This window comes from Euprymna scolopes, chromosome 1 (genome assembly GCF_053919585.1).
Source record: "Euprymna scolopes isolate OS-2025 chromosome 1, ASM5391958v1, whole genome shotgun sequence".
Lineage (NCBI taxonomy): Eukaryota > Metazoa > Mollusca > Cephalopoda > Sepiida > Sepiolidae > Euprymna > Euprymna scolopes.
Window position 1 is genome coordinate 152,813,977 of NC_136482.1, and position 26,272 is coordinate 152,840,248.

The 26,272-nt window shown below is 33.2% G+C and overlaps 1 protein-coding gene and 1 non-coding gene across 2 annotated transcripts in view; both read right to left on the reverse strand.

Moving 5' to 3' along the window:
- LOC145276726 (leucine-rich repeat serine/threonine-protein kinase 2-like) overlaps window positions 1-26,272 on the reverse strand; it is a 338,716-nt gene that overhangs the window by 260,511 nt on the left and 51,933 nt on the right. Inside the window, exons 9-15 of the mRNA XM_080127947.1 lie at window positions 24,820-24,939; window positions 22,161-22,252; window positions 18,832-18,917; window positions 14,391-14,497; window positions 7,204-7,333; window positions 1,229-1,365; window positions 581-697 (exon numbers count right to left, since the gene is read on the reverse strand). Of these exons, the coding sequence (XP_079984073.1) occupies window positions 581-697; window positions 1,229-1,365; window positions 7,204-7,333; window positions 14,391-14,497; window positions 18,832-18,917; window positions 22,161-22,252; window positions 24,820-24,939 (789 nt within the window). The remainder of the gene's footprint in view (window positions 1-580; window positions 698-1,228; window positions 1,366-7,203; window positions 7,334-14,390; window positions 14,498-18,831; window positions 18,918-22,160; window positions 22,253-24,819; window positions 24,940-26,272) is intronic.
- Window positions 2,931-3,094, reverse strand: LOC145283995 (U1 spliceosomal RNA). Its single transcript, XR_013868772.1, has one exon. It is a non-coding gene; the product is annotated as a U1 spliceosomal RNA (small nuclear RNA).

Genomic DNA, 26,272 nt, shown 5'->3' on the forward strand with positions numbered 1-26,272 from the left:
AGAGAGAGAGAGAGAGTGGGAGAAAGACAGAGAGAATTATTGTGGCGTCCGCTCGGTTGACAAATCAAAAATCCAACTCCAATCTTTTTCCTTGTGTCACTTTTCAAAACATCAACTTTTTAACCAGATTCCTTTCTGCTATATTCTTTCACAATAATAACAAAGTTTGTTTATATTTGTGAGAAATATTACAACAATTCTAGTTTAGCTGTCATTTTATCTCATTCCATCCGCAGACACGTCCACATTTTAATCCATATAAATACGTATATGTATATACACCTATGCATACATATATATATATATATATATATATATATATATATATATATATATACACACTAGCATGTCAACCCGGCTTAGACCGGGCCATTTGTGTAACAAGAATGGATACTTGTTGAAATACATATAACCTACATATATAGCTCATTGATATATGGTGACCATTTTTTTATAGGCAGAAAGAATATTCCCACAACTTTTAGTTCATATGAATGTGTGTGTGTGTGTGTGTGTGTGTGTGTGTGTGTGTGTGTGTGTGTGTGTGTACATTCTAATCAGAGTTTTATAGTTTTCTTACCTTTATAAACTGTGATTGCAAGAAATTCCAGTGCTGATTCTTGAATCAAAACATAGTCAGAATGCCTGCCGATAGCATCTGTAACAGCTTTCCACATGAAAGTTGGGATTTCAAATCCTTCATTCAAAAATAACAATTGGATTAATGCAGCAATCATGGAAAAATTGAAATAAAAAAGCAACAGCAAAAAAATACATCATTAACAGCAATCATTGCCACAAAAATAAAAAAACATATATATCGACATTAATAGAAAAAAAAGAAAAACAATAACACATTTAAAAAAAAACACCAAATAAAAAAAACGTCATTAACAAAAACAACACTAGAAACAAGATCACCAACTAGAATAGCAATAACAATATTCATAATATCAAATACAACATCGGTAACAACAATCACACCAAATTCAACAACTTTATCAAGTAACAATAACTAACATTAAAAACAACAAGATCAAATTAATAATTTAAAGCAACAAGTATATACATAAATATAAAGTAGAATAATAAAAAAAAAAAGGATGACAACAACATCAAATTAATAACAACCACAACATACCGGCGTACAATAACATTACTACCAAATTAACAAAAGCAACATACCAGCATACAAAAGCATCATTACACAATAACAACAAGAACATACCAACATCTGCAAGGCATCCAACAAAGCAAATGGTTTCCATCATGATTGTAGGATTTTCAGGATAATTTGTGAAAATTTCCGGAATAATATCCAAAAGGTGTTTGTATTTACAGACGGATAATCTTCTTTCCGGCGGACTGAAATGAAAACCATCTGATTTGTTAATACGTTTCTTAATTCTGATGATTAAGATAAAAACCTATTGTGTTATATAACTGTTTGGAGGGAGCTACGGATATTATCTACCTCTCTTTCCGTGGGTCAGGGTTGAAGCTGTTGTTTGAATACTTAGTGTTGTAGTGTGCTTTAATTGCTTACATTGGCAAAAATTAAATACAATCCCTGTAAGACAACTGCAGAAAAATAGTGCCTGAACCTGAGTTTGCTACATACATTAACCGCTGAAATATTTGAACAAAAATAATCCAAGCTATGAGGCTCAGGAGAAAGATCTAATTATCATGATCGCCTGATGTTCACTAGATTATCAATATGGGAGCTTGCTACTCCCAAAATACTCGAATATCATGAAACAACTATCAACTATAATATAAAGGGATTTGTCAGTGTGTATATTTGTATCTGTGGCTAAGAGTACAAAACGATAAAACCAATACCCACAACGTTAGTATTTTCTTGATCTGTATTGCTCCGGATGAATAATATATAAAACCTAGGGAAATTGCTCATTCTTGAACTCTAGATTGGCACAGATTTTGTCAGTGGGGATTAGTTTTCCAGCTAGATAACGTACTAACTAAAGAAAGGTAAGTAACTGATTTCTTTAAATCAAAGAGTTAATTCCCTTTTGCCTACTTATTCTTCCAGGAATTTATAAAAACGAGTTGTTTATGTGTGTATGTCTGAGAAGAGGAATAGGCTGGGCAGAGAATAAAGTCAGGAAGAGAGAGATAAGGTGAAAGAGAGAAAGATAGAAGAGAAGAATGAGGGGGGGAAGAGAAGCAGACAGAGAAGGAGATAGAAGTTTTATTAGAAATATATTACACTTTTGCCCTGGACAACACCGAGTAGCCCTGCTAGTTAAGTATAAATAATCAATGCTAAAATCTAGAAGCACCAGTCCATGAAAAGAAACAGGACAGGAAATAAAAATAGAGTTTTAATTTAATGGAATTATAAAAGCAATTTCACTGAACAAGTTTATTTGAATTGCATGATATTTTTAGTGAGTATATTTGCTGGATTCACGACCAGAAAATAAGGAAGGTATATCGTAAAGTGAGAATGGTACTCAGAATTCAAACTGATGACAATGAGTTGAAAGTTAATCAACAGAACAACAGGTAACACCTCCAAGCAATAATACACAGGTAGAAAGTCTTGATATAAATATTGAAACCCTAGAAACTACCGATTCAAAAACGCAACAAAGAAAAAACAAAAGAAATTGACTGCATCATAAGAAACGAGGCTATATTTAAAATGAAATTAGCATAATAGCAGTGGTAGTAAAACTGACAATATTTTAAAGCAACAAATATATATAAAAATATAAAATACAATAAAAAAGGATGATCTTTCAAGAAAAGAGGCCTTATACCTGTTCTTGACACACACACACGCACATTTATATTTAATGATAATTTCGTTATAATATACTATATGAAAGACATGTCAGGTCCCGCTACTGTAGAATAAGAATAATTTCATATAGTACTGAAGTCTAATATTGGTTTAATTATCAGGGTGAGCGCGAACGCAGACCCCACACTTAGAAATAGTGTTTCCGAGTCACCCACATTTGGGGTGATCGCAAAGGTCAACTCAACCGTAGTGCAATGGAAGAGTCTCGCTTTGGGAGAACGGCCTAGATGATCGCCGTTAACTCCTAAACAAGGTAAGTATGAGTTTTTAGATGCAAAAATCTCAATATTTATATTTTACAACTGAAGTCATTACTCGATCGTTATCATTTGACTAAAATATAAAATGTTTTCAGAATAAAAAGTATCAACCTTATTTTACGAAACATTTGAAATTATTTAGTAAGAAATATATATTAATAAGAATTTCCTTTCATTAAAATATACAAGTATTTTCATGTGATTATTTTATATTTCCAGAATTTTATTTTACAAAAACGTACAATAGTCAGGTTGTTTATTCATCTCACTAAACATAGGTCAAGGTTGTTCGTCCATCACCAACAAACAAAAGACTCTTACTAAACAATGAATAACTAAACAAAACAAATTTATTGGACTTAATAAAAAAATTTCAAATTTTCTTTACAAACTTTACTGGATTTTCAGTAAATTTCATTCAACTTATTGCAATCTGAATCCCGATTCAAAATTAAATTGAACACTACTGAATGCGCACAACAATCATATTATTATTATTTTTTATTATTATTATTATTATTATTATTATTATTATTATTATTATTATTTATCTTTGGCCATTTTTCATTTTAATCAAAAATTACATTTTAGCATTTAATGAAAAAATAAATTATATATACAGATATGTTTATATAAATAACTGGATAAATACATAAAAGTGTCGCCCTAAAGAAAACAACACTGCAGCTTTATTTTAAAACTTTTATTGAAAAAATCAATTCAGATAATATGATTATGTAGTGGAGCTGACATCTATTGAATGTAGCCGCCTTCCGCCTCAATCACCGCCTCTATATAGGTCCAGAACTGAGAGATTGCTTTTTCTATAAGTGCCAGCGGGAGCTCGGCGAATACTCGGCAGATGGCGGCGATCAGGCTTTCTTTGGTGTTGTGAGGGGTCATGTTGGTGATGTTCTCGACGTACGACCAAATGAAGTAGTCCAGCGGGTTCAGGTCGGGGTGGGGGGGGGGGCGGTGAGAGAAGGGTACAAAGTCATAGCACTCCTCCTGAAGCCAAGCTGGGATCTCTTTGGACTTGTGGCTGGTGCCGAGTCCTGCTGCCACACCCAGGGTGTGCTAGCGGCCACCTGATTGCACCAGGGGATTACCACACTGTTCAGTACATCCAGGTACACTTTGATATTGACTTTTAAGTCGACTTCAAAGTTGTGAGGTGGTATGATGTGGCCCTCAATTGAAATCACACCAAAGACTATAACCGTGACCGGAAACTTCATTGAACTGTGCCCTCAAACGTTGAACCATCCGGATTTGCATTTTGAGGGTGCTGGCAATGGTCTTGTCATAGGGAGTATGAGTTGTACAGCGGCGCATTTCCAATCTCGCTCGTTGAACATTGTGTCACTTTCAGACATGAGAGAAGTCTCCTATCGCTCTTGGGATTTGTACACAACTAGCCAACTAGTAGATGGTCTGTAACAAAAAAAAAGAAGACCGGTTTTTTCATCAAACGGAAATGGAATCATGTTGTCTTTTCTAGGGCAACAATTTTATCATTCCAATCCATACTCTGAGGAGTACTATGATTTCTCTCAAAATAACAGTTTTGTATAACTTTTATATCACCTTATGAAGAGTAAAATTAACATATAATACTTCTAAATCTCATGTTTAGAATCCCTGATACAAAGTTCACCAGACAACTTCTCTTGACACTTTCGCAAAAGTCTTCTTTCAAATCCCAAAACGCAAAGCACAGATTCTCCTTCTTATTAAGACACTTCTCTTGCATTTAACTCGAGATAAAAATAGCACCAGTGGTACTTTGGCCAAATATAAAACCAAATTGCATTCCTATTTGATTTGTAGTTATTCTCTCAACCACTTTAATGATATGATCCGCCAACCTTAAACCTCTGTCGTTACTTAAATCTATAGTTCCTTCTTTATCCTTGTAACAATTCACAGTTTTACTAAGATCCCATTCTTTCAAATATCTCTCCTTTTATTATCTGATTTATCAAGTCTTGTCAGAATTTTATTTTTTTATGGACCTCACTATCAACAGTGCAAAAGGGAAGGGTCGGGGTGTCAGCATTTTATCCAACCTGCAAAATTCACTTAACCCCTAACCCCTCCTTATCTTGACCTCCACTAGCAGTCGTTGGAGCCCCCTTTCAGCTGGCGAATGTGGGTGCGGCTCTGTCACTCACTCACTTACTCACACTCTCTCTCTCTCTCTCTCACTCACTTACTCACTCACTCATTCACTCTCTCTCTCTCTCTCACTCACTCACTCACTCTCTCTCTCTCTCTCTCTCTCTTTTATGTCATTTTCATTTAAGTCCTGCGGACATTTTGCTTTCCCCCTCTCTCTGTTAATGCCTTTCCTTTTTCTTGGTAGCCATCAGCATTGCTTAACGCTGATTTACTGTGCAGTGAAGACAATCCCAATCAACTTTGTGAGACCCTTTTCAGATCAGTTCCAAAGAAGACATCGGACAATGAAATCTTGTTTTTCGGAATTCCGTTGGGCCCAGTTTCTTCACTACGGGTGGAAGGCCCTTATTAAGTGGTTGAAATTGGTGTCTCAAAATACACCATTCATTGAAGAAGTTACCCCTTTTCAGAAAAAGGGAAAAGAAAAAGAAACCAACCCTTTCAGAAAGAGGGGAAAAGAAAAAGAAAGAAAGAAAGAAAAAGTAACCAACCCTTTCAGAAAGAGGGGAAAAACAGAAGGAGAGAAAGAAAAAGAAACCTACCCTTTCAGAGAAAGGAAAAATTATTGCTGTGGTATCTGAAGAAAAGATAACTCTTTTTCAGAGAGCTATACTTTTAAACCTTTTGAAGGTTTTGTTTGTTTGAAAAAAAAAAAAAAAAAAAGAGAGACAGAGAAGAAGAGAGAAAAAGAGAAAACTTTAAAAGAACCTGCATGATTTTTTTTCAGGAAAGAAACAGAAAAAGAACTTTTTGTTGAAAGACTGAATTTAAGGACTTGAAAAAATTTTTTTATTTTGAATGTGCTTTTCTTTCAGCCTTTCTTTCAAGTAAGAATTGTGTTTTGTATTTGTTTATTTTTTATTTCATCTTACTTTACAGGTTTTTAAAACCTGAGCTTAGGAAAATATAAGCAACCGTAACATTTTGTTTTCTTTAAATAAATTCGGATCGTCTTAAACTAATTTCGGGTCGGTATTTCATTTGCTCATTTCTCTTTGTTTGCTTGTTTAATTTTTCCCTTTTTTTTCCTTTTAATTTGGTACTTTAAAAAGCTTATTTTTGTGACAACCCCAAAATTCCGACAGTCTGTGAGCATTTCAATGCTTGTTTCACCTGTAACTTTCAATATATCTGCAACGACGTCCAAAGGTTCTTCATCTTACTCAGAGCTTTCTATACCTTTTCTTTCTCAGCAGTTACCGAAACCAGATACTCAGTTTCCTTTAGTATTCAACGTTTTCACAACAGAAGTTATAAACATCCTTCTTGTCCAGTTCATTTATTGCTAGTGCCCCATTGCCACTTCAACTTCTTTACAGCAGTACCCATATTTGCCATTGTCATCTGTTTAGTCATCCTGAATATAAATATAGTGGAGGGGGGGTGAACAAAATTATATTTCACTTTTCAGCATCTGGTTATATAGTGGAGTGAACCAAATTATATTTCTTACTTCGATTTGTATTATTATTTCTGTTATCCTGTTTCTTATAATTTATTTCAGTATATTTAATTTGCATAGTCGTATATTCACTCTTTTTACGACTTTTATAGGCGTCACATAAATTATTAAATACAAAGATGTTTTCATGGTTTAAAAATGAAATGCAGTATAGACTTAATTTTTAGTATGATCAATGTTTTCAGATAACAATATCATTTAAATGGTGAATGAAAGGTAAAATATAGACAAATCAGTTTCAAAAGAAATAATAAATTTTTTTCTTGAACCAACTAATTTATTTATTTAAACAATCAGTTTGAAAAAAAAATTCATTTATTCTCAAATCAATTCGTTAACACATTTTAAATTTATGAAATTTGCTTGTAGGAATCACATAATCTTGACGGTTGAGTCATGATAGTTGCCTGAACGATTTGTGACATTCTAAAAATGTTTGAAGAAAAAAAATCGCTGCCAATACTTACCTGAAGATGCATAGACTTTTGACAGCTCGACAACCAGACAATAAAACCGCAGCATTTGTTTTGTATCGTCGCAGAGTGTCCAGAATTTCAACAAATATATTCTTTTGCATCATTAAATCAGACAGATTAACTGAAGAAAGAATTCCAGAAAAAAAAAATAGGAAACCAATTGAAAGCAGTTACAAGGTTTAATCAGAAATTAAGAAAACCATTTTTTCAGATTTCTTCTAATTTGTTTCATGTAAACATGCCAAAATATTAACTATTATTATTATTATTATTATTATTATTATTATTATTATTATTATTATAGTATTACTACTACATTATCTATATCTATAAATATAAAAGCGAAAATGTTTATGTGCGTGTGTGTGTGCATGTGCGTGCGTGTGTGTGTGTGTGTGCGTGTGCGTGTGTTTTCCTGTATGTCCAAAAAAGGCTTTTTTTTCCGAGAACCGATCGGTCGCCTCACAACTTCTTAAAACTTTTTATATCGCGCCTAAATGATAATATCTACGAGTTAACAACCAGGGTCGCCTGTCTATTTAATTTGCCCGACTTTGAAAAGATAAATATTCAACAATTTTCGATCGCTGCATGTGCATTAAGCTTTTTCGTATAAAAAAAAGAAGCGAACAGACTCGCAGTAAATAAAACACTGCCCCGCACTCAAAGTTGACGTTATTAACTCGTCAAAAACGGGCACCTGCCGTTAAACGTCGCACGTTCTTTCACACTTTATTATTTTCCAACTGTGCGTCAAGGCTTTGTTTTTTGTTTTTTTTTCAAACAAACACCCGGGACACCCGGCCAACGATTTTTCTTTTCGTTTACCCAAAAACACACACACCTCCAAACACCCGGGAAACTGGGTACCCTCCACTAGTATATATATAAAGAGCAAAATGGGCGCGAGCGTTTGTGTATGTCCATGAAAGGCTTTTTGAGTGGGGCTTCTCACATCGGTTAGATTCTGTGAGAAGTTTTCGCATACTTCACAGATCGTAATATCTCGCATTTGCAAACAGACATCGTTTCTATCTTTTTTTTTTTTTTTTTTTTTTTTGATCGGGTTAAACAAAATTCCCACCATGCCGTCATTTTGGGTGTTTGTTTGGCTTTTTCATATGAAGTGAAACTATTCAAACGCAAATGACAGCTCGACAGCCTGGTGGCTGGCACTGCACCAAAATGAGATTAGTTATGGGTCAATGGAAGGGGAAACCTTTCTATACTGAGAAAATTTCATTTTTAAGCAAATTGTGTCACATTTTGTTATCGTGGGAAAACAAATAAATATCGACAAAAACTTACCTAGCCCTCAGCCAGTTTTAAAAGCAACGTTCATTTCTGTGCATGCATGGCGACTCCTATGATTCTTAACTTAATTACCAACTCATTGAATTCACTATTCTCTTTGGCCGAATGGTTAGCGAGAAAGACTAAATACCTTACGTTTTCGAGTTCGATCCCACCTCTCTCTCTTTCTTAACTTTTTTTAAATTTTAATTCACTATCCTCTTTGGCCTAATGGTTAGCGTGGAAAACTAATTACCCACCTCTCTCACTATCCTTTTATTTTCATTTTAACAACGTGGAAGCTATTTTTAACATCGCTTCGTCCATGTGCCAATGTCCTTCACCCAGGAAACGCCGGGTAACCTCGCTAGTCTGTTATATAGATCTCAAACGTCTATTTATGTATATGAATGTTTGTATGTCTGCGAAAAAAATTTTCTCAGCAGCATTGGACCGGGTCGAAACTGGTACCATCTGTAAGAGCGATGTCTCGGTAGAATGATATGTGAGAATTAGAAAAAAAATCGTCAATTATTTCGTATAGATATGATCGTTTAAAGCAATGGATGGTCACAAAAATTTGTTCTTTTTTAACTGACTTCGGCAACCATGCATGCACGTCCAGCGTTCTTTCTTGAATTGATTTAAATAGAAAATAAACACTACAGTATTTCGATGGCATCGTAGTGAAGCAGTGGATATTGAGGCCGTGTCGTAAGCTCCGGGTTTCACGTTCGCGCCCACGTAATGGATTTTTTTTTCGAAAGTTTTAACATTAAAAAAAAGTTATTTATGTGATTTTTTTCGTTCGCTTCTTCTTTATTTTCCTGTTTTTATCTCTTTTTTTTTTCCTTTTTCATGCTCGTTATTTTACGCCTCGCCCTTGCTCAATATCCTTACTACACAAACCCTTCACACCCGTGCAACGCCAGGTACCCTCGCTAGTTAATAATATATTATTCTGAGAGTCCCTTAACACTCTGGGCTCGTGATGCTGCTGCATTATTTTCATGCCGTGTGTCTTGGGCAGGAATAGCCTGGCAGCACTCAACTTTTTACAGGCTTCAGGGCACATACACCACCTGGCATTATTACATGGCCACCCAGGCTCAACGTCACTTAACTTCGGTGATCTAATGAGAACCAGCATGTCAACGTGATTATGCCGTATATGTAATATATTATTACTCCTAGGAAATACAAGATAATTAATAGTTTTACAAAAATACATATTTTGTTACCACTGTATCGTAATTCTAAAAACTAATAGTTATTTCATGGTATGAAATGCAAGTTTGCATTGTAAAAGTTGTGAAAACTTGTTTTAAAAATATGTTGAACACAATAAATATATTTTTGTGTCCAACTATTAGGTTGATGCAAAAACAATATCTTTTCTCACATATGTTACGTTTATATATGATTTCTGATTTAATTCATTGATATATATATATATATATATATATATATATATATATATATATATATAGCCATGTTATATCATTTTGAAGCGCGTTTTTTGCTCTATCGAATCGTGTTATTCGTTACTGTTATTCGTTAATCTCTTCATTCATTTTTTGTAGGCTTTTCGACAGCATGGACAAAATTCAAATCCGCAGGATTTTCTTGTTCCAGTTCGAACTAGGCCAAAAAAGTTGCCGAGACAGCTCGTGATATCAATGATACGTTTGAACCACTAACCAACGTGTGGCACAACGATGGTTCAAGAAATTTCGCAATGGTGACGAGAGCCTTGAAAATGAAGACGGTCGTCGCCGGCCGACTGCAGTTGATAACAAACATTTGAAAGCTATAATTGAAGCCGATCCTTGCAAAACCCCATGAGAAGTAGCTGTTGAACTCGAGGTCGACAACTCAAAAGTCGTTCATCATTTAAAGCTAATAGACCAATCGCCGCTGTCAGTGAGAAATCAATGGTAAACGGCCGTTGCGATAACGCAAATGCATTTGCGAATGTTATAAAAAGAGATGGAGAGTACTGAAACTCTGGGGAGACTTGTTGTCAATCAGCTTCCAGGGAACACCACAGGTTGTCTTCAAGGAGAGATTCTTGATGGCTTTTTTTTTAAAATTTATTTTACCTCAGTAAGTTTTAAGAGATCAAGGGGATCCCTCCTGAAGCTTACACTTGATTCTGTTATGATTTAAATTTATATCCGAGGCTCTTTTAAGCATAGATGCTGTTCCCTTTATGACTACTATTTGTATTTCGTTACAGCTTGGTCTTCCACGGATTGCTTCTAAGTATTTCTTAAGATTCTTTTTTATTAAACCAGTTGCTCCTATCACAACCGGTATAATGTTTATTTCTTTCAGAGACCATGTTTTTAGATCCAGATATTCTGTTATCTTTTCCCGTTCAGCTCTATTAAGGCCAAAATCATTTGGAACTGTGACATCGATAATGAGCGCAGTTCTTTCGGACTTGTTCCATATTACAATATCTGGTTTGAAAGCTCCTGTGAGCCAATAATAATAATAATAATAATAATAATAATAATAATAATAATGATAATAATAATAATGATAATAATAATGATAATAATGATAATAATAATAATAATGATAATAATAATAATAATAATGATATTAATAATAATAATGATAATAATAATGATAATAATAATGATAATAATGATAGTAATAATAATGATAATAATAATAATGATAATAATAATAATGATAATAATAATAATAATAATGATAATAATAATAATAATGATAATAATGATAATAATAATGATAATAATAATAATGATAATAATAATGATAATAATAATAATAATGATAATAATGATAATAATAATGATAATAATAATAATGATAATAATAATGATAATAATAATAATAATAATAATGATAATAATAATAATGATAATAATAATAATAATGATAATAATAATAATGATAATAATAATAATAATGATAATAATAATAATGATAATAATGATAATAATAATAATGATAATAATAATAATAATGATAATAATAATGATAATGATAATGATAATAATAATAATAATGATAGTGATAATAATAATAATAATGATAATAATAATAATAATGATAATAATAATAATAATGATAATAATGATAATGATAATGATAATAATAATAATAATAATAATAATAATAATAATAATAATAATAATAATATATTTTCTTTTCTACAGCATCTATCTCCACTGCTTGTTATCTAACTACCTGTTTCATTGTTTATTAATTTACTAGCAGTTCATCCAGCTTTGCTCGGGTCCTTTGTACTGTTCATAACTTGCCCTACGTGTGAATACACTTTATGTAAGATTAAAAATGTTTAGGCCAAAATTTGTCTGAGTAATTTCTTTCATAGAGACCGCAGAGGTAATTTTTTTAAAACTTGGACCCAAATTTCGACCCCTTAACATTTAGTATTTTGGGCTCAAATCAAAATAAAAAGTTTTACCCATGTCCAAGTTACCTACATTAAAAATTTCAAGTCTTTAGACCCAAAATTGGCGGAGGTATTTGGTAGAATCTACAAAGGTTACCTCTTTCAACTTTGACCTTTTGGCAGCCAAATTTTCGCCACAAAATTGATTAAAATGCTTGTTACATGTCTAAATACCCGCTATGTATTAATTTTAAATGTTTAGACCCAAAATTGGCTGAGTAGTTTGCTAGACACCGCAAAGGTCAAATCTTTGGAACTTTGACCCCTTGGCAGCTCAAATTTTTTACCCAAATCGATTAAAAAGCTTGCCCTATCTGTTAATACCCTTTATGTAAAATTTCAAATGTTTAGACCAGAAATTGGCTGAGTAATTTGGTAGAGACCGCAAAGGTAAAATTTATTTTTTAACTTTGACCCCAATTTTGACCCCTTAACATTTATTGTTTTGGGCTCAAATCAAATTAAAAGTTGGATCCATGTCCAAGTAACCTACATTTAAAATTTTAAGTGTTTAGCTCCAAAATTGGCAGAGGAGTTTGCTAGAGTTTTCAAAGGTCAAATCGTTGAACTTTGACCCCTTAGAAGCCAAATTTCTGGCCAAAAACTGATTAAGAAGATTTTCCCAAATCTTAATAGCCGTTATGTTAAATATCGAGACTCTAGACTGAAAATTGACTGAGTTATTTGGTAGGGAAATGCACACACACACACACACACACACACACACACACACACACACACACACACACACACACACACACACACACAGACATTTTCACTTTTAAAAATATACTATCATGGGTGCCCGGCGTGGCCCATGTGCGAGGTGTATGCTGAGCAAAAAAAAAACAAAAAAAACAAATAAAAAACGGTCAATTTTTTAAAATTTTGACCCCTATTATGACCCCTTAAGATTTATTGTTTAGGGCTCAAATCAAGTTATTAAGTTAGATCCATGTCCAATGAACCTATATCTAAAATTTCAAGTGTTTAGACCCAAAATTGTCGGAGGAGTTTGGTAGAGTTCTAAAAAGTCAAATCCTTGAACTACCCCTTAATCGCCAAATTTCTGGCCGAACACCGATCACATCGATTTTCCCAAATCTCAGTACCCCGTATATAAAATTTCTAGTCTGTAGACTTAAAATTGACAGAGTTATTGCATATAGAAATGTACACACACAGACACACAGATACACACACAGACAGACAGACACTTTCACTTTTATAGATATACTAGCATCGGTGCCCGGCGTTGCCCGGGTATTTGGAGGTGTATATTGAGCAAAAAAAAAAAACGGTCAATTTTTTAAACTTTGACTCCTATTATGACCCCGTAAAATTTATTGATTTGGACTCAAATCAAGTTATTAAGTTTGATCTATGTCCAAGGAACGTATATCTAAAATCTCAAGTGATTAGACTCAAAATTGTCGGAGGAGTTTGGTAGAGTTCTCAAAGGTCAAATCGTTGAACTTTGACCTCTTAATCGCCAAATTTCTGGCCAAACACCGATCACATCTATTTTTCCAAATCTCAGTACCCTGTATATCAAATTTCGAGTCTGCAAACTTAAAATTGACAGAGTTATTGCGTAGGAAAATGTACAACACAGACACACAGATACACAGACACACATACAGATACACAGACACGTTCACTTTTATAGATAGATAGATAGATAGATAGATAGATAGATTATTATTAGTTAGTGTAACCATCGCTGCATCAGTTATTAGTTTCAATTGTTGTATGTTTTTCTTTTCATAACATTTTCAACAGTTAGAGTTCTTTATTGATATCACATTGTTTACAGTTATTGATAAAACATAATGAATCAAAATTAATTGGAGTAGGATGCATATTCGAATATGATTGGAACGAGCTGGCCTCTTATTGGAGAAGATACCCCAACATGTGCATCGCTATAAACTTACAAGCCAGAATATCCCATATTCGTTAGCGTTGTTATAGGATTGTGATTTGAGCAAAATATTTTGTTTGTAAATAAACAAGCAGCTCGAGCACTGTAAAAACGGTGGGCGAGTGTTTATTTAGATGGACATTTGTTGAGGTCATTTGCGAGCACTGATTCCATGGACCGATGGGTAGAACTGCCGACTATCAAAAAGTGACCCCCTCCTTGTAGAAAAGTGTCCAGTTGAGGGTGAAGGATTTAATGTTTTTAGCCAATTTTTCGATATTTTTCGTCCGAAGGGGCGAGCTTCAAAATGATACTGATCTAGTGAAAATCTGTCGCCTCTGTCGAAAGTTTTAGGCATCCATCCATTCATCCATCCATCCATCCATCCATCCATCCATTCATACATACATACATACATACATACATACATACATACATTTAAACGAACAGGTGAGATTTATATTATAGAGGTTTGGATTATAGGATCAGTAAATATTGCATATTTACCGCTGCAAGAGGACATCCAGTAGATAGTCTCACATACGGCCACAAAGACATCCATGTTGTTCTTATGTTGAAAGAAGCAACCCAAACAAAACGATTGCAATGGATATCTGGAAGAAAGGAAAAGAAGAGGAGAAAAACAAGGTTTCATTAGTAAGTAACCGTATGATAGATAATGTTCCTATTTACAATGCCAGGGTCGTTTTTTTAACGTGGAGAAAAGGAACAAAAATAAAAAATTATCTAAGTTGTGAAGGATTTCTCCTCCACTGACAGAGAACAAGAAATTGAAGTGCAGCATCTGAAGAACAGATACTGCACTTTGATCTTGGCCTAATAGATAATGTTACTACAGGTTCATTCATTCATTCATTTATTCAAGGGGTGTCTTGCTGTGGCGTGACCGCCTCTGGGAGTGGTAGAACTCCCCATTGGGAGGAAGTTGAAACCCCGAAACACTGAGTAAGGCAGGGCAACTATGCTGGTATTAACTGTTAAGCATTATTGGGTGGCTGAAAGGAAGAGTTAAGTTATGAATTTATTGTGTTTTTGTAAAACAGACATATACTTTTTATTGTTTGGGAAAAACGACAAGTGATGTTATTTTGAAAGCAAGAACGAAATATAATTTCGTTCTTGGCCTAGCAAACCCCAACTCAAGGACGTCTGGCTTCTGAGTACAAGGTCAGACCGGGGTCACGGTGTTAACCTCTTTAATCGTGGGAACATAGTTGAGCTGTGATCACAGATTCTTGAGCCGTGTAAGGAATTGGAGCAGCCCCTGAAATTACATACCTGCCGGTGATTGGCCCGGCGGCTTACCCCGATCCAACCCTTCCCTCGAAATATAAGCGAATGCTTGCACCAAAATTCTGAGAGTAGAGTTGGAGCCAAGTTTGAGCGAGTTGACACTGACCAAGGGATCCTTGCCACACCCCAACTCCGTGCTGTCTGTCACTACCGAGAGACTAAATCTAATTGAGACTTAAAAGTGTTTTGTATGAAATCGAACTGAACAATTGTATATATATGAACACACTTTGTAAATTTCGTTTGAGTTGATTGAGTAGAATAGAGATATCTGAGTTTGTCTTCTTTTGCCTGCATGAGATGCTAATTATTTTCAGTGGAAACCGGTATATCAACCCGATAAATGAGGCCTGCAGCGCGGAAGAATTCTGTAGAGAACTCCCGGAGAGAAGATGATCACGACCATTGTGACTTGAATGGAGTCAGAGGTCACACTGCCTGGTTCAGGCATTGGTGGCTATGATCTTCGAACTATTTCTTTCTCTCGAGGCATTCATGAATTCATTGTTGCTCATCATTCACAACTCCATTCACGTTGTTTTTTTGAAAGTGTTTGATGTCTTGCTAGAGCTTTCTTTACAGTTGAACAGATAGTAGGGCGCAGTTTCTTTCTGTCCGAGTAGTACCCATACTGGGCGATTGTCCTGACCAGAGGGATCGTCTACCCAGTACAGTGAGATACGAAACTATGAACAGAATTACTCCTTATTGTTTCCGTATCATATGTCACCTGCTTTCCATAACACCATGCTACCCTGATGGGGGCGGACTGAAGTGGGTTCTCAAGCTTGCCCAAGGGTCACCTACAGATTAGCGGAGGGAAGGAGGCACCTAACTTTTCCTTTGACAGCAATGTTGTCTCACCACCCTATAAACTGCAAACACTTGTACCTCCCCAACGTAACTACCCCCGACAAACCCGACAAGCTACTAAGTCTCATCCCTTTACAGTAGAGATCCCTAGGTGCAAGAAAGCCTTTTACTCCAATAGTTTCTTCCCCAGAACTGCGGGTCTTTGGAACTCCCTTCCGGGATTCTGCTTTTCCAACTGTACTGATATGCAGAAGTTCAAGTGTAATGTTAACAAACATCTTTCTACTCATCTCCCTTCATAATGGCCCCGCTAATTAAGTCCCTGATAGTAGCCCCCTGCTTCAAAGTGGCGCTGTGCCTTGTTTGGGGAGAAAATTGAATAATAATTTTAAAAAAAAAAAAGTGCCTAGTATTCCCAAATCGTCACCCATCTCATATTAGCCAGGCTCATCGTTGCTTAACTTCAGTGGTCTGGCAAGAATCGTTGTGTCACTGTGATTATTCCGTATACAGGTTACTAAAGTATAATAGCTGCATAGCTTTGGGGTTCAAGGTTCAAGCTATTTCCTATCAGAGAAAAGGCGGGGATTCTTATGATTGATTTTATCAGTTAAAGTTTAACAAGAACGAATATTCTGGAGATAAACAATTTCACTCTGTTCGTTTAACGAGAAAATCCTATTTCAAACTTAAGCATGACAAATCAATGAAAGTGTTAATAATTAAAATTTAATATTTCAACGTGGGGGATCATTTTGCTATGTCAATTTAACATAAAATGAAAACCCATTTCTTGGTGACGTAGCTAGACATGTAATTGTAAGGGCTTTTTTTTTTTTCAAGTTTGGTGGCGAGGGTGGGAGCAGAAAAGGGAAATGGGGTTTATTTGAAAAAGAAATAGTAATGTTTCATTAAATTTAATCTATATTTAACTAAATCTTTATTAATAAGGGATTTTTTCCTTGGTGTAAACGTTGTATAAATATGAATCAAAATCTGTAAGAAACCAATACAATGCAAAATTTAAACAAATAAAGCTTTATTTATTTTAAAATTTAAAATTTATATAGTTATTTATTTTAAAATTTAAAATTTATATAGTTATTTATTTTAAATTTAAAATTTATATATTTATCTATTTTAAAATTTTAAATTTATATAGTTATTGATTTTAAAATTTAAAATTTATATAGTTATTTATTTTAAAATTTAAAATTTATATAGTTATTTATTTTAAAATTTAAAATTTATATAGTTATTTATTTTAAATTTTAAAATTTATATAGTTATTTATTTTAAAATTGAAAATTTATATAGTTATTTATTTTAAAATTTAAAATTTATATAGTTATTTATTTTAAAATTTAAAATTTATATAGTTATTTATTTTAAAATTTAAAATTTATATAGTTATTTATTTTAAAATTTAAAATTTATATAGTTATTTATTTTAAAATTTAAAATTTATATAGTTATTTATTTTAAAATTTAAAATTTATATATTTATCTATTTTAAAATTTAAAATTTATATAGTTATCTATTTTAAAATTTAAAATTTATATAGTTATCTATTTTAAAATTTAAAATTTATATAGTTATTTATTTTAAAATTTAAAATTTATATAGTTATTTATTTTAAAATTTAAAATTTATATAGTTATTTATTTTAAAATTTAAAATTTATATAGTTATTTATTTTAAAATTTAAAATTTATATAGTTATTTATTTTAAAATTTAAAATTTATATAGTTATTTATTTTAAAATTTAAAATTTATATAGTTATTTATTTTAAAATTTAAAATTTATATAGTTATTTATTTTAAAATTTAAAATTTATATAGTTATTTATTTTAAAATTTAAAATTTATATAGTTATCTATTTTAAAATTTAAAATTTATATAGTTATTTATTTTAAAATTTAAAATTTATATAGTTATTTATTTTAAAATTTAAAATTTATATATTTATCTATTTTAAAATTTAAAATTTATATAGTTATCTATTTTAAAATTTAAAATTTATATAGTTATCTATTTTAAAATTTAAAATTTATATAGTTATTTATTTTAAAATTTAAAATTTATATAGTTATTTATTTTAAAATTTAAAATTTATATAGTTATTTATTTTAAAATTTAAAATTTATATAGTTATTTATTTTAAAATTTAAAATTTATATAGTTATTTATTTTAAAATTTAAAATTTATATAGTTTCGGCAATATATGTCTTCATCAGGCATGGAATCAATTTGTGACTTTTTCTTTTTTTTTTTTTTTTCCTTCATAGAAAGCAAAGTCAGTTTAAGATCCTACAAGTTTCGCTTTCTAGTGACATCATGCCATAAGGAACGAAGAACCAAAAAGTAAAACACACAAACTGATTCCATGTCCAATGAAGACCTATATCGTCGAAACCATGTTGATAATAAATTTTCAAATAAATAATGTTTTAAAAATCCATATTGAGATGCTGATTGAGGCTGAAGGTGGCTACATTGAAGAGATTTCAGCTCTACTGTATAATCAAGATACCTGAAATGATTTTTTCAATAAACGTTTTAAAATAAAGCTTTAGCGTTATTTTCTTTAGGGCGACACTTTTATCGTTCCACTCTGTACACAAAAAAAAAATAAAAATAAAAAAAACAAAAACAGGCGTTACCTTAACTCCGAGGCAATGACAGAAAGGGACAGTTAGCAAATCACATTTTACACATTCTAACGATTCATTTAAATTTAGATATTTGACTGGTGATTATTGTCTTTTGGGATTTTTTTTTTTCTGTTTGTAAACCCAATGATAGATAAAAACTTACTGATCTTGTGCAGCATCTTCACCAATCACAGAAATGAATTCCTCGTTGCTTTGTAAAAATGCACTTGTGGCTTCATGTACGGCAACCTTTAAAAGTAAATAAAATCATTCGCTTTATAATTGTCTTTTTCTAGTGGATACGTTTGTGCCAATTACTGAATACATATTTTACATATTATAAATAAGTCATACATTTATATGATGCCGATGCTGGTGTTGAGCATCATTCATTCTTTTCATATAAATTAGATGATTATATAGTTGGTATTCGTTTTCTCTATATCTTTCTAATTGGAATTCTTTCAAGAAAAACATGAGGTACTTAATAATAATTATAATAATAATAATAATAATAATAATACTGAAATATTAAGGAACCCTCTTGAATGTGGAGAGTAACACACATAAGCAACAAGCGCGGACCAGACAAACAGAGGCATAACATAAAACGAAGAACCAAGAACATTGAAGCCGTATATCTATAAGTTCTTTACCCCCCCCCCTTTATCACATCACTGGCCTCCCTTAAAAAAAGAAAAGAAACCAAACAGTCAAGGAGGAAGAAAAGACCTAGGAGAGAGCACTGATCAGATCTCCGTGGGATAAGTGCGAATAGAACTGGGACCTTGGGAGGCTTATTGCCACTCAAATTCCAGTGAAGACCAATAGCCGCTGCCAACGAGAAATCAATGGCAAGCGGCTATTGCGATAATGCAAATTTATTTGCAAATAGTTGGAGAATACTGGAAATCTGGGGAGACTTGTTGTCACTCAGCTTCCAGGAACATCACAGGCTGGTTTCAAGAAGAGATCTTTGATGACCTGTGTGAAAGCTCTTTGTGAGCCAATAATAATAATAACTAGTGGGACTTGTGGAAATTCCACAGCGGACTCTTTCATCTATATATATAAAAGCGAAAATGTATGTATGTATGTATGTATGTATGTATGTATGTATGTATGTGTGTGTGTTCGCTTTTTGTGTATGTCTACAAAAGGCTTGTTTAACCGGGATTCTCGGTTGGCTCACTCCTTCTTAAAACTTTTTATATGCTGTCTAAATAATAATATCTATGACTAAGGAACTCGGGTCGCCGCTATCTTTAATTTACCCGACTTTTACAAGCTATTTTCGAGATATTTTTGATCGCCGCGTAGCTTCCAGCGCAAAACTAGGTCAAACATCACGCGACAACGTTGTCGCACCTGTTAATTTCGCTTTATAAACGTCAACTTAACACACTTATTAATTCATCTATTCCCATGGTCGAGATGGTTAGGTTACAGGGTTTCCCCCCCCCCATTTCCTTTCCACCTCCACGTCAAAGGTTCGGGGTTCAAGCCTACCTTTCTACTAAAACTTTTTTTTTCTTTTACACCTCCAAACACCCGGCCAATGTTTTTTTTTTAAACGGGGTTGTTTTGATCTATTCCCCCCCCAACACACACACACACACACCTCCAAACACCCGGGCAACGCCAGGTACCCCCGGTTAGTATATAATATATTGATGTTGGCATTCTGTGGATGTGCAGCATAAATGGAGACGCCCTGATATTATATATATATGATCCATCAATATCCTCTGTAATTATCTTTACCTAGCACATATACCTTTGTAACAATTCATAATTGTACCAAGTCTGTAAGCATCTTAATGCCTGTTTCACTCACAGCCTTCAACATTTTTGCAACAACAAGTAGTACCGTACTTTGGGGTAATCGCGCCAATTAGCTAAAAGTGCTCCTTCGGCAACCATGCATATAAAGAGCACTTTTTTTTAGTTGGTGCAATGATCCTCGGATTTTGGCGCAATTACCTCAAAGTACGGTATTAAGTAACAATAGTAGCTGTTATGTCAGCCATAACTAGATAAAAGTTTTAAGTTTTAAAGTATAATTTTTAGTTAGCAATGTTGTATTGCGGCGGGGGGGGGGTGCTGCATAATGGGGTCGACACGACATTTATAATAGCAGATAGATAATAGAGGCGAAGAGACGTCTGTAAACGAACAGTTCTTTAAACACGGATGGGAGATGTATTATTGACGAGGGGGATACAGTCAAAACCTTGGAAGGGAGCTTCATATCAAGTTCATTATATAATACGATGGGACAACGTGATGATATATAATAACAGAAGACAACTTTGGTTGAAATGACGATTGTTGTATAGCGGCGTGTACACAAGAGACACATAACGGGATACACATTTATAATAAGAGATCGATTATAGAGGTAAAGCGACGTGTAATGAACAGTTCTTTAAATACAGAGGAGAGATACATTATCGATGAGGGGGATACAGTCAACACTTTGAAAGGAGTTTCATTTAAAGTTCATTATACAATACGATGAAGACAAAACACATTACCTTGCGGTTGATGACAAACAAAGACAAAAGCTTATATAACAATATGAAGACATTTATTTTCCAGCTGGTGATGAGAATGATGAGAATTCGATGTCTGCCATTGTCTCGTCTTCTTCCCCTTTGCTTCCAAAAGGAGATTAGGCTAACTCTCTCTCCAACTCAACTCTGACTGATCCCCATCTCTCTCTCTCTCTCTCTCTCTCTCTCTCTCTCTCTCTCTCTCTCTCTCTCTCTCTCTCTCAACTCTCTCACTAACTTAACTGTGCATATTGATTCTATATTGTTTTGTGATGTCAGAACGCAGCCAAACGAAATGGGATGCACATGTACATGCATATGCTTCCAACACGTGTCCTGGCGACACAAAGAACATTCCTTAATTTCACTGTTCCATTATTCCGTTAATCTAACTTTCGTTGTATAGTTATTTCTAACTACAATGGATAATTCCACTGCATTCCTGGAATCGTATCTAAATAAAATAATGTATTCATTTTAACGTTTGATAACTACGTTCGATTCCAGCATTCTCCTTTAATAATAATTATATTTGACCCTAATTACTTCGTTTCTAATTAAAAACCAAGAACTGTCTCCTCCAATATACAACAGCATCAAATGAACTTTCAGAAAATTATCACTAAGAACTGATTATTACTTAACACTTCTCCCCACTCACGGCTGACGAAACCAGAACAACGTAACCCTAGTGGATTAAATTCAGTTCAAAATTCCATATGAATTTGTCAGCTAGATATGACGGACCTGAAGAAGGCGGAAGGTTACATTGGCTGAAATGCGGTAAAAATAGCATTCAAGATGAGAATAGTAGTCTGAAAAATCCAATACAGTTGGTTTTCATAAAATGTTCCGAATTTGTGCAGATTATAGATTTTAAGCTTTTTTTTTTTTCAAATATTTTTAAAATCGAAAAATAAGAGGAAAACTGACTCACTTGTATTTCAGCAGATGTAAAGTGAATAAAACCAAAGTGGTAGAAAATGGCTGCCCATTTCTTCACCGAACTTCTTTTGTGATACAAAGGGGCTGCAAACAAAAGACAACATGAACTTAAAAAAGATGACATGATTCCATTTCCGTTTGATGAAAACTGATTTTCTTTTTTTGTTGCAAACGATGTACCAGTTGGTCAGTTGTGTAAACATTTGAAATTTCACATAAAGTGTATTCAGACATAGGGCAAGCTTTTTAATCGTTTTGGCTGTTCAAAAGTTTTGACCTTTGCGGTCTCTAGCAAACTATTTAGCCAATTTGGGGTCTAAACATTTGAAACTTTACATAAAGGGTATTCAGACATGCAACAAGATTTTTTTTATCAGTTTTTGGGCGAAAATTTGGCTGTCAAGAGGTCAAAGTTGAAAGAGTTGACCTTTGCAGATTCTACTAAACTCCTTCGCCAATTTTGGGTCCAAACATTTGAAATATTAGATGTAGGTTACCTGGACAAGAGTCAAACTTTTTAATATATATATATATATACATATGCACATAAAGTTATGAACAGTACATAGGGCCCGAGCAAAACTGGGCGGAACTGTTAGTTGAAAATAAAAATAAATGTGGAATTTACAGTTGACTCTTTCCCTGACAGGATTGTTCTATTTTTTCATGTTTATTTCAGTAGACTTTTTCCGTCTAGAAATTCTAATCTGGTGCAGGTATATTTGTGAAACCTCGGTTACCATTATGTCATAAGCCATAAGGCCTGTATATTTACATTAATAGATGTTATGCTTTTATCCCTATATATATATATATATATATATATATATATATATATATATATATATATATATAAAGTAATAAAATGCAATTGCAAAATAACTTGTTAATGATAAGGCAAACCTATCTAGATAAGAACAGCCCTACCCAATTAAGAGGAGCAAACAATAGAATAAGTTAAAAAGATGAAAGTAAAGTTACTTTATTACATTATCAAGTCAATAAGGGTTACAAAAGGAGGAATAAAATAGAAACCTTTCAAGCCACGGCATTTTGAAGCGAAATGCTTCTCGTCAGAAGAGGAGAAAAAGCCGGCATTATATAAATGTAAAGGTAAAAAGTCAACACCGACTTTGAAAACATTCAGATTAGAAATGGAAAAAAATTTTCAGATCAGAATTGGAAAAAATTATTATAGGGGGGTGGGGGTAATTTGATGGGGATAAAAGAGAGAGGAGTCAGCAAAAAACAATAAAGGCTAAAAAAAATCTATAAAATATACGTAAAAAACATGGCATAATCACGTTGATACACCGGTTTTCGTCAGATCATTGAAGTTAAGCAAGGTTGAGCCTGGTTAGTACCAGATGGGTGACCATTTAGGAAGTCTAGGCGCTGTATGTGATTTCCCTTTATGTTGGCATTGTTTCCAGTCGTCCTGAACCTCCACTTGCAACTGGTATTTAACAATGTCGACTCAGGAGAGGTGCGGTTGGAGATTGCACAACTATTGCCACAGTGGGTATCCATAGTCTGTCAAGACTGAAGGAAGCCTTGTTGTATGTATGTACGTGTGTGTGTGTGTGTGTGTATGTGTGTGTGTGTGTGTGTGTGAAGATATTAATTTGCCTATAACACGAAGGTGTTATTCAGTATATCACACAATCAAATGCTATCATGAATCAGCAGCATCTATCTGAAATATTACTATTGTTTATAAACAAAATGATTACTGTTTCTTTGAAGAGACTTTATGAACATTGTAGGCAAGTTGAAAAGTAGTGACAGAAAATGTATCGAACACACTAGTATACAAAAGTAATGCCATAAAGCATATATATATATATATATATATATATATATATATATATATATATATATATATATATATACACATAGACAGCAGTAGCTACAATGAAATAGAAAGAGGAGCAGTAAGTGGTAGCAGGACTGGTGACGTCAAGTGGAGATAGCAGCAGATCAGGAAGTCAGAGACAGTGGAGTGGTGGAGACGTGACCATGAACAGCAGGCAGAATGAGAGCAGACGATAGAAAATTTCCACTAGCCGGTGATAACTCTGTGAAAATTTGTTATGTAAAATGGAAAGAAAGCACGGACAGGAAATAAAAATGTCTCTCTCAAAAAAAAAAAAGAAAAAAAAAGTGAGTTCAAAGTATTTCTTTTATTTGTTTGGCACTTCGATGCGGTCGACAGACGAGAGGAAAAATGAAATGAGAATGCCATCTGTAACGTTACACACACACACACATACACACACACACACACACACACACACACACACATATATATATATATATATATATATATATATATATATATATATATATATATATATATATATATATATATATATATATATACGTCCAAATAAAAAATGGGCGACTTTCTAAGAAAAACACCGGTTCTCTTAATATCGTTTAAAAAATCAACAACAAAACCACGTAAACAGATAAACGATAAAAAACAAAGCAGTAAATCGTCTATGGCATCATAGCGTAATGGATTAGGGTGCTGGACTGATATACATAAGGTCCAAGGTTCGAATGCTAACAACAACAGTCCAGCTACGCTGAAGAGGAGTATGGCTGTAAGGAATTTTATTCTGAAATTTAGAAAAATGGTTCTTTACCTGCCATTTTAAGGAGCTTGAATCCAGCTACGCCAATGGAAATATTCTTATCAAATGCGACCATTGCATTAAAAAGAGTCGTGTCTATGAAATCGCTCTCAACGAGGAACAAAGTAATTCCTATAAATAAAAAAAGTACATAGAAATAAATGTATTAAAAAACGTAGTAGATGTATATATTGTTGTATGGCGATATATAAGAAGTCTAACTAGAAAGATGTAAATATTGTATGGCGATATATAAGAAGTCTAACTAGAAAGATGTAAATATTGTATGGCGATATATAAGAAGTCTAACTAGAAAGATGTAAATATTGTATGGCGATATATAAGAATTCTAATTAGAAGGATATCGGGAAAACCAATGCCAACAATAGAATCATATGATTCATCAAAAATGAATGAATTATGAAGAATATGAATTATTATAGCTACTTTTCTTACAACAATTTTTTGAAACCCAGACTTAGTTTCAAGTATGAAGTGCCATAATATTCTATAATTTGTGCGTTTTTCAACTCTCCTAAACATCATGTTATACAGGGTGACCCAAAAAAAACCAGAGGGCATTTAATTGTTTTTTTTTTTAGCATTTTACAGTCAACGGAGAAAAAAAGGCCAAAGACCCTAGTGTTTTGATGTGATGTTTTGAATATAATAAACTAGTTATGACCAAAGTTTCATTCCATTCGGACAAAACACAAAGAAACGGGGCCTAATTAAAGTTGGGGCCCGTTTTTTTGGGGGGTCACTCTGTATGTTTATTCTAGTTTTGTTCGACCATTCTTTTTCACACTGGTTTCTTCTTCTTCTTCTTCTTCTTCTTCTTCTTCTTCTTCTTCTTCTTCAAGTACCCGATGTCTTTAAGAAAGAATTCTAACTAGAAAGATATCGGGGAAACCAATGCCAACAATCGAATCATATGATTCATCAAAAATGAATGAATGAATTATGAATAATATGAATTGTTATAGCTACTTTTCTTACAATAATTTTTTGAACCCAGACTTAGTTCCAAGTATACAGTGTCATAATATTCTATCATTTGTGCGTTTTTCAACTCTTTTATTTATTCCAAAGATTAATTTTTGGCACTTCTAATTAAAATACAATTCCAGGAACATGACCCTGCAGCTCGCATGTATATGCCGTAATTTAGGTGTCTAATTTTCACAAACTCTATACATTCAAGCCAAGATCAAAGTGTAGTATCTGTTCTGATTCACTTTGTTCTTGGTTAATGGAGGAGAAATCCTTCATCACCGAGACAATTTTTATTTTTGTTCCTTTCCCACATTAAAAACCGATCTTGGTGTCTAACTTTGCCCTCGTGGGGAGGCAAGTAAATAGGAACTCTATGTATTAAATTGGGCTATATTTCGGCAATAACGCATCGAATGTTGCCATTAAAGTGGTCTATTGTGTCTGGTTTATCAGCGTAGATATGGGACTA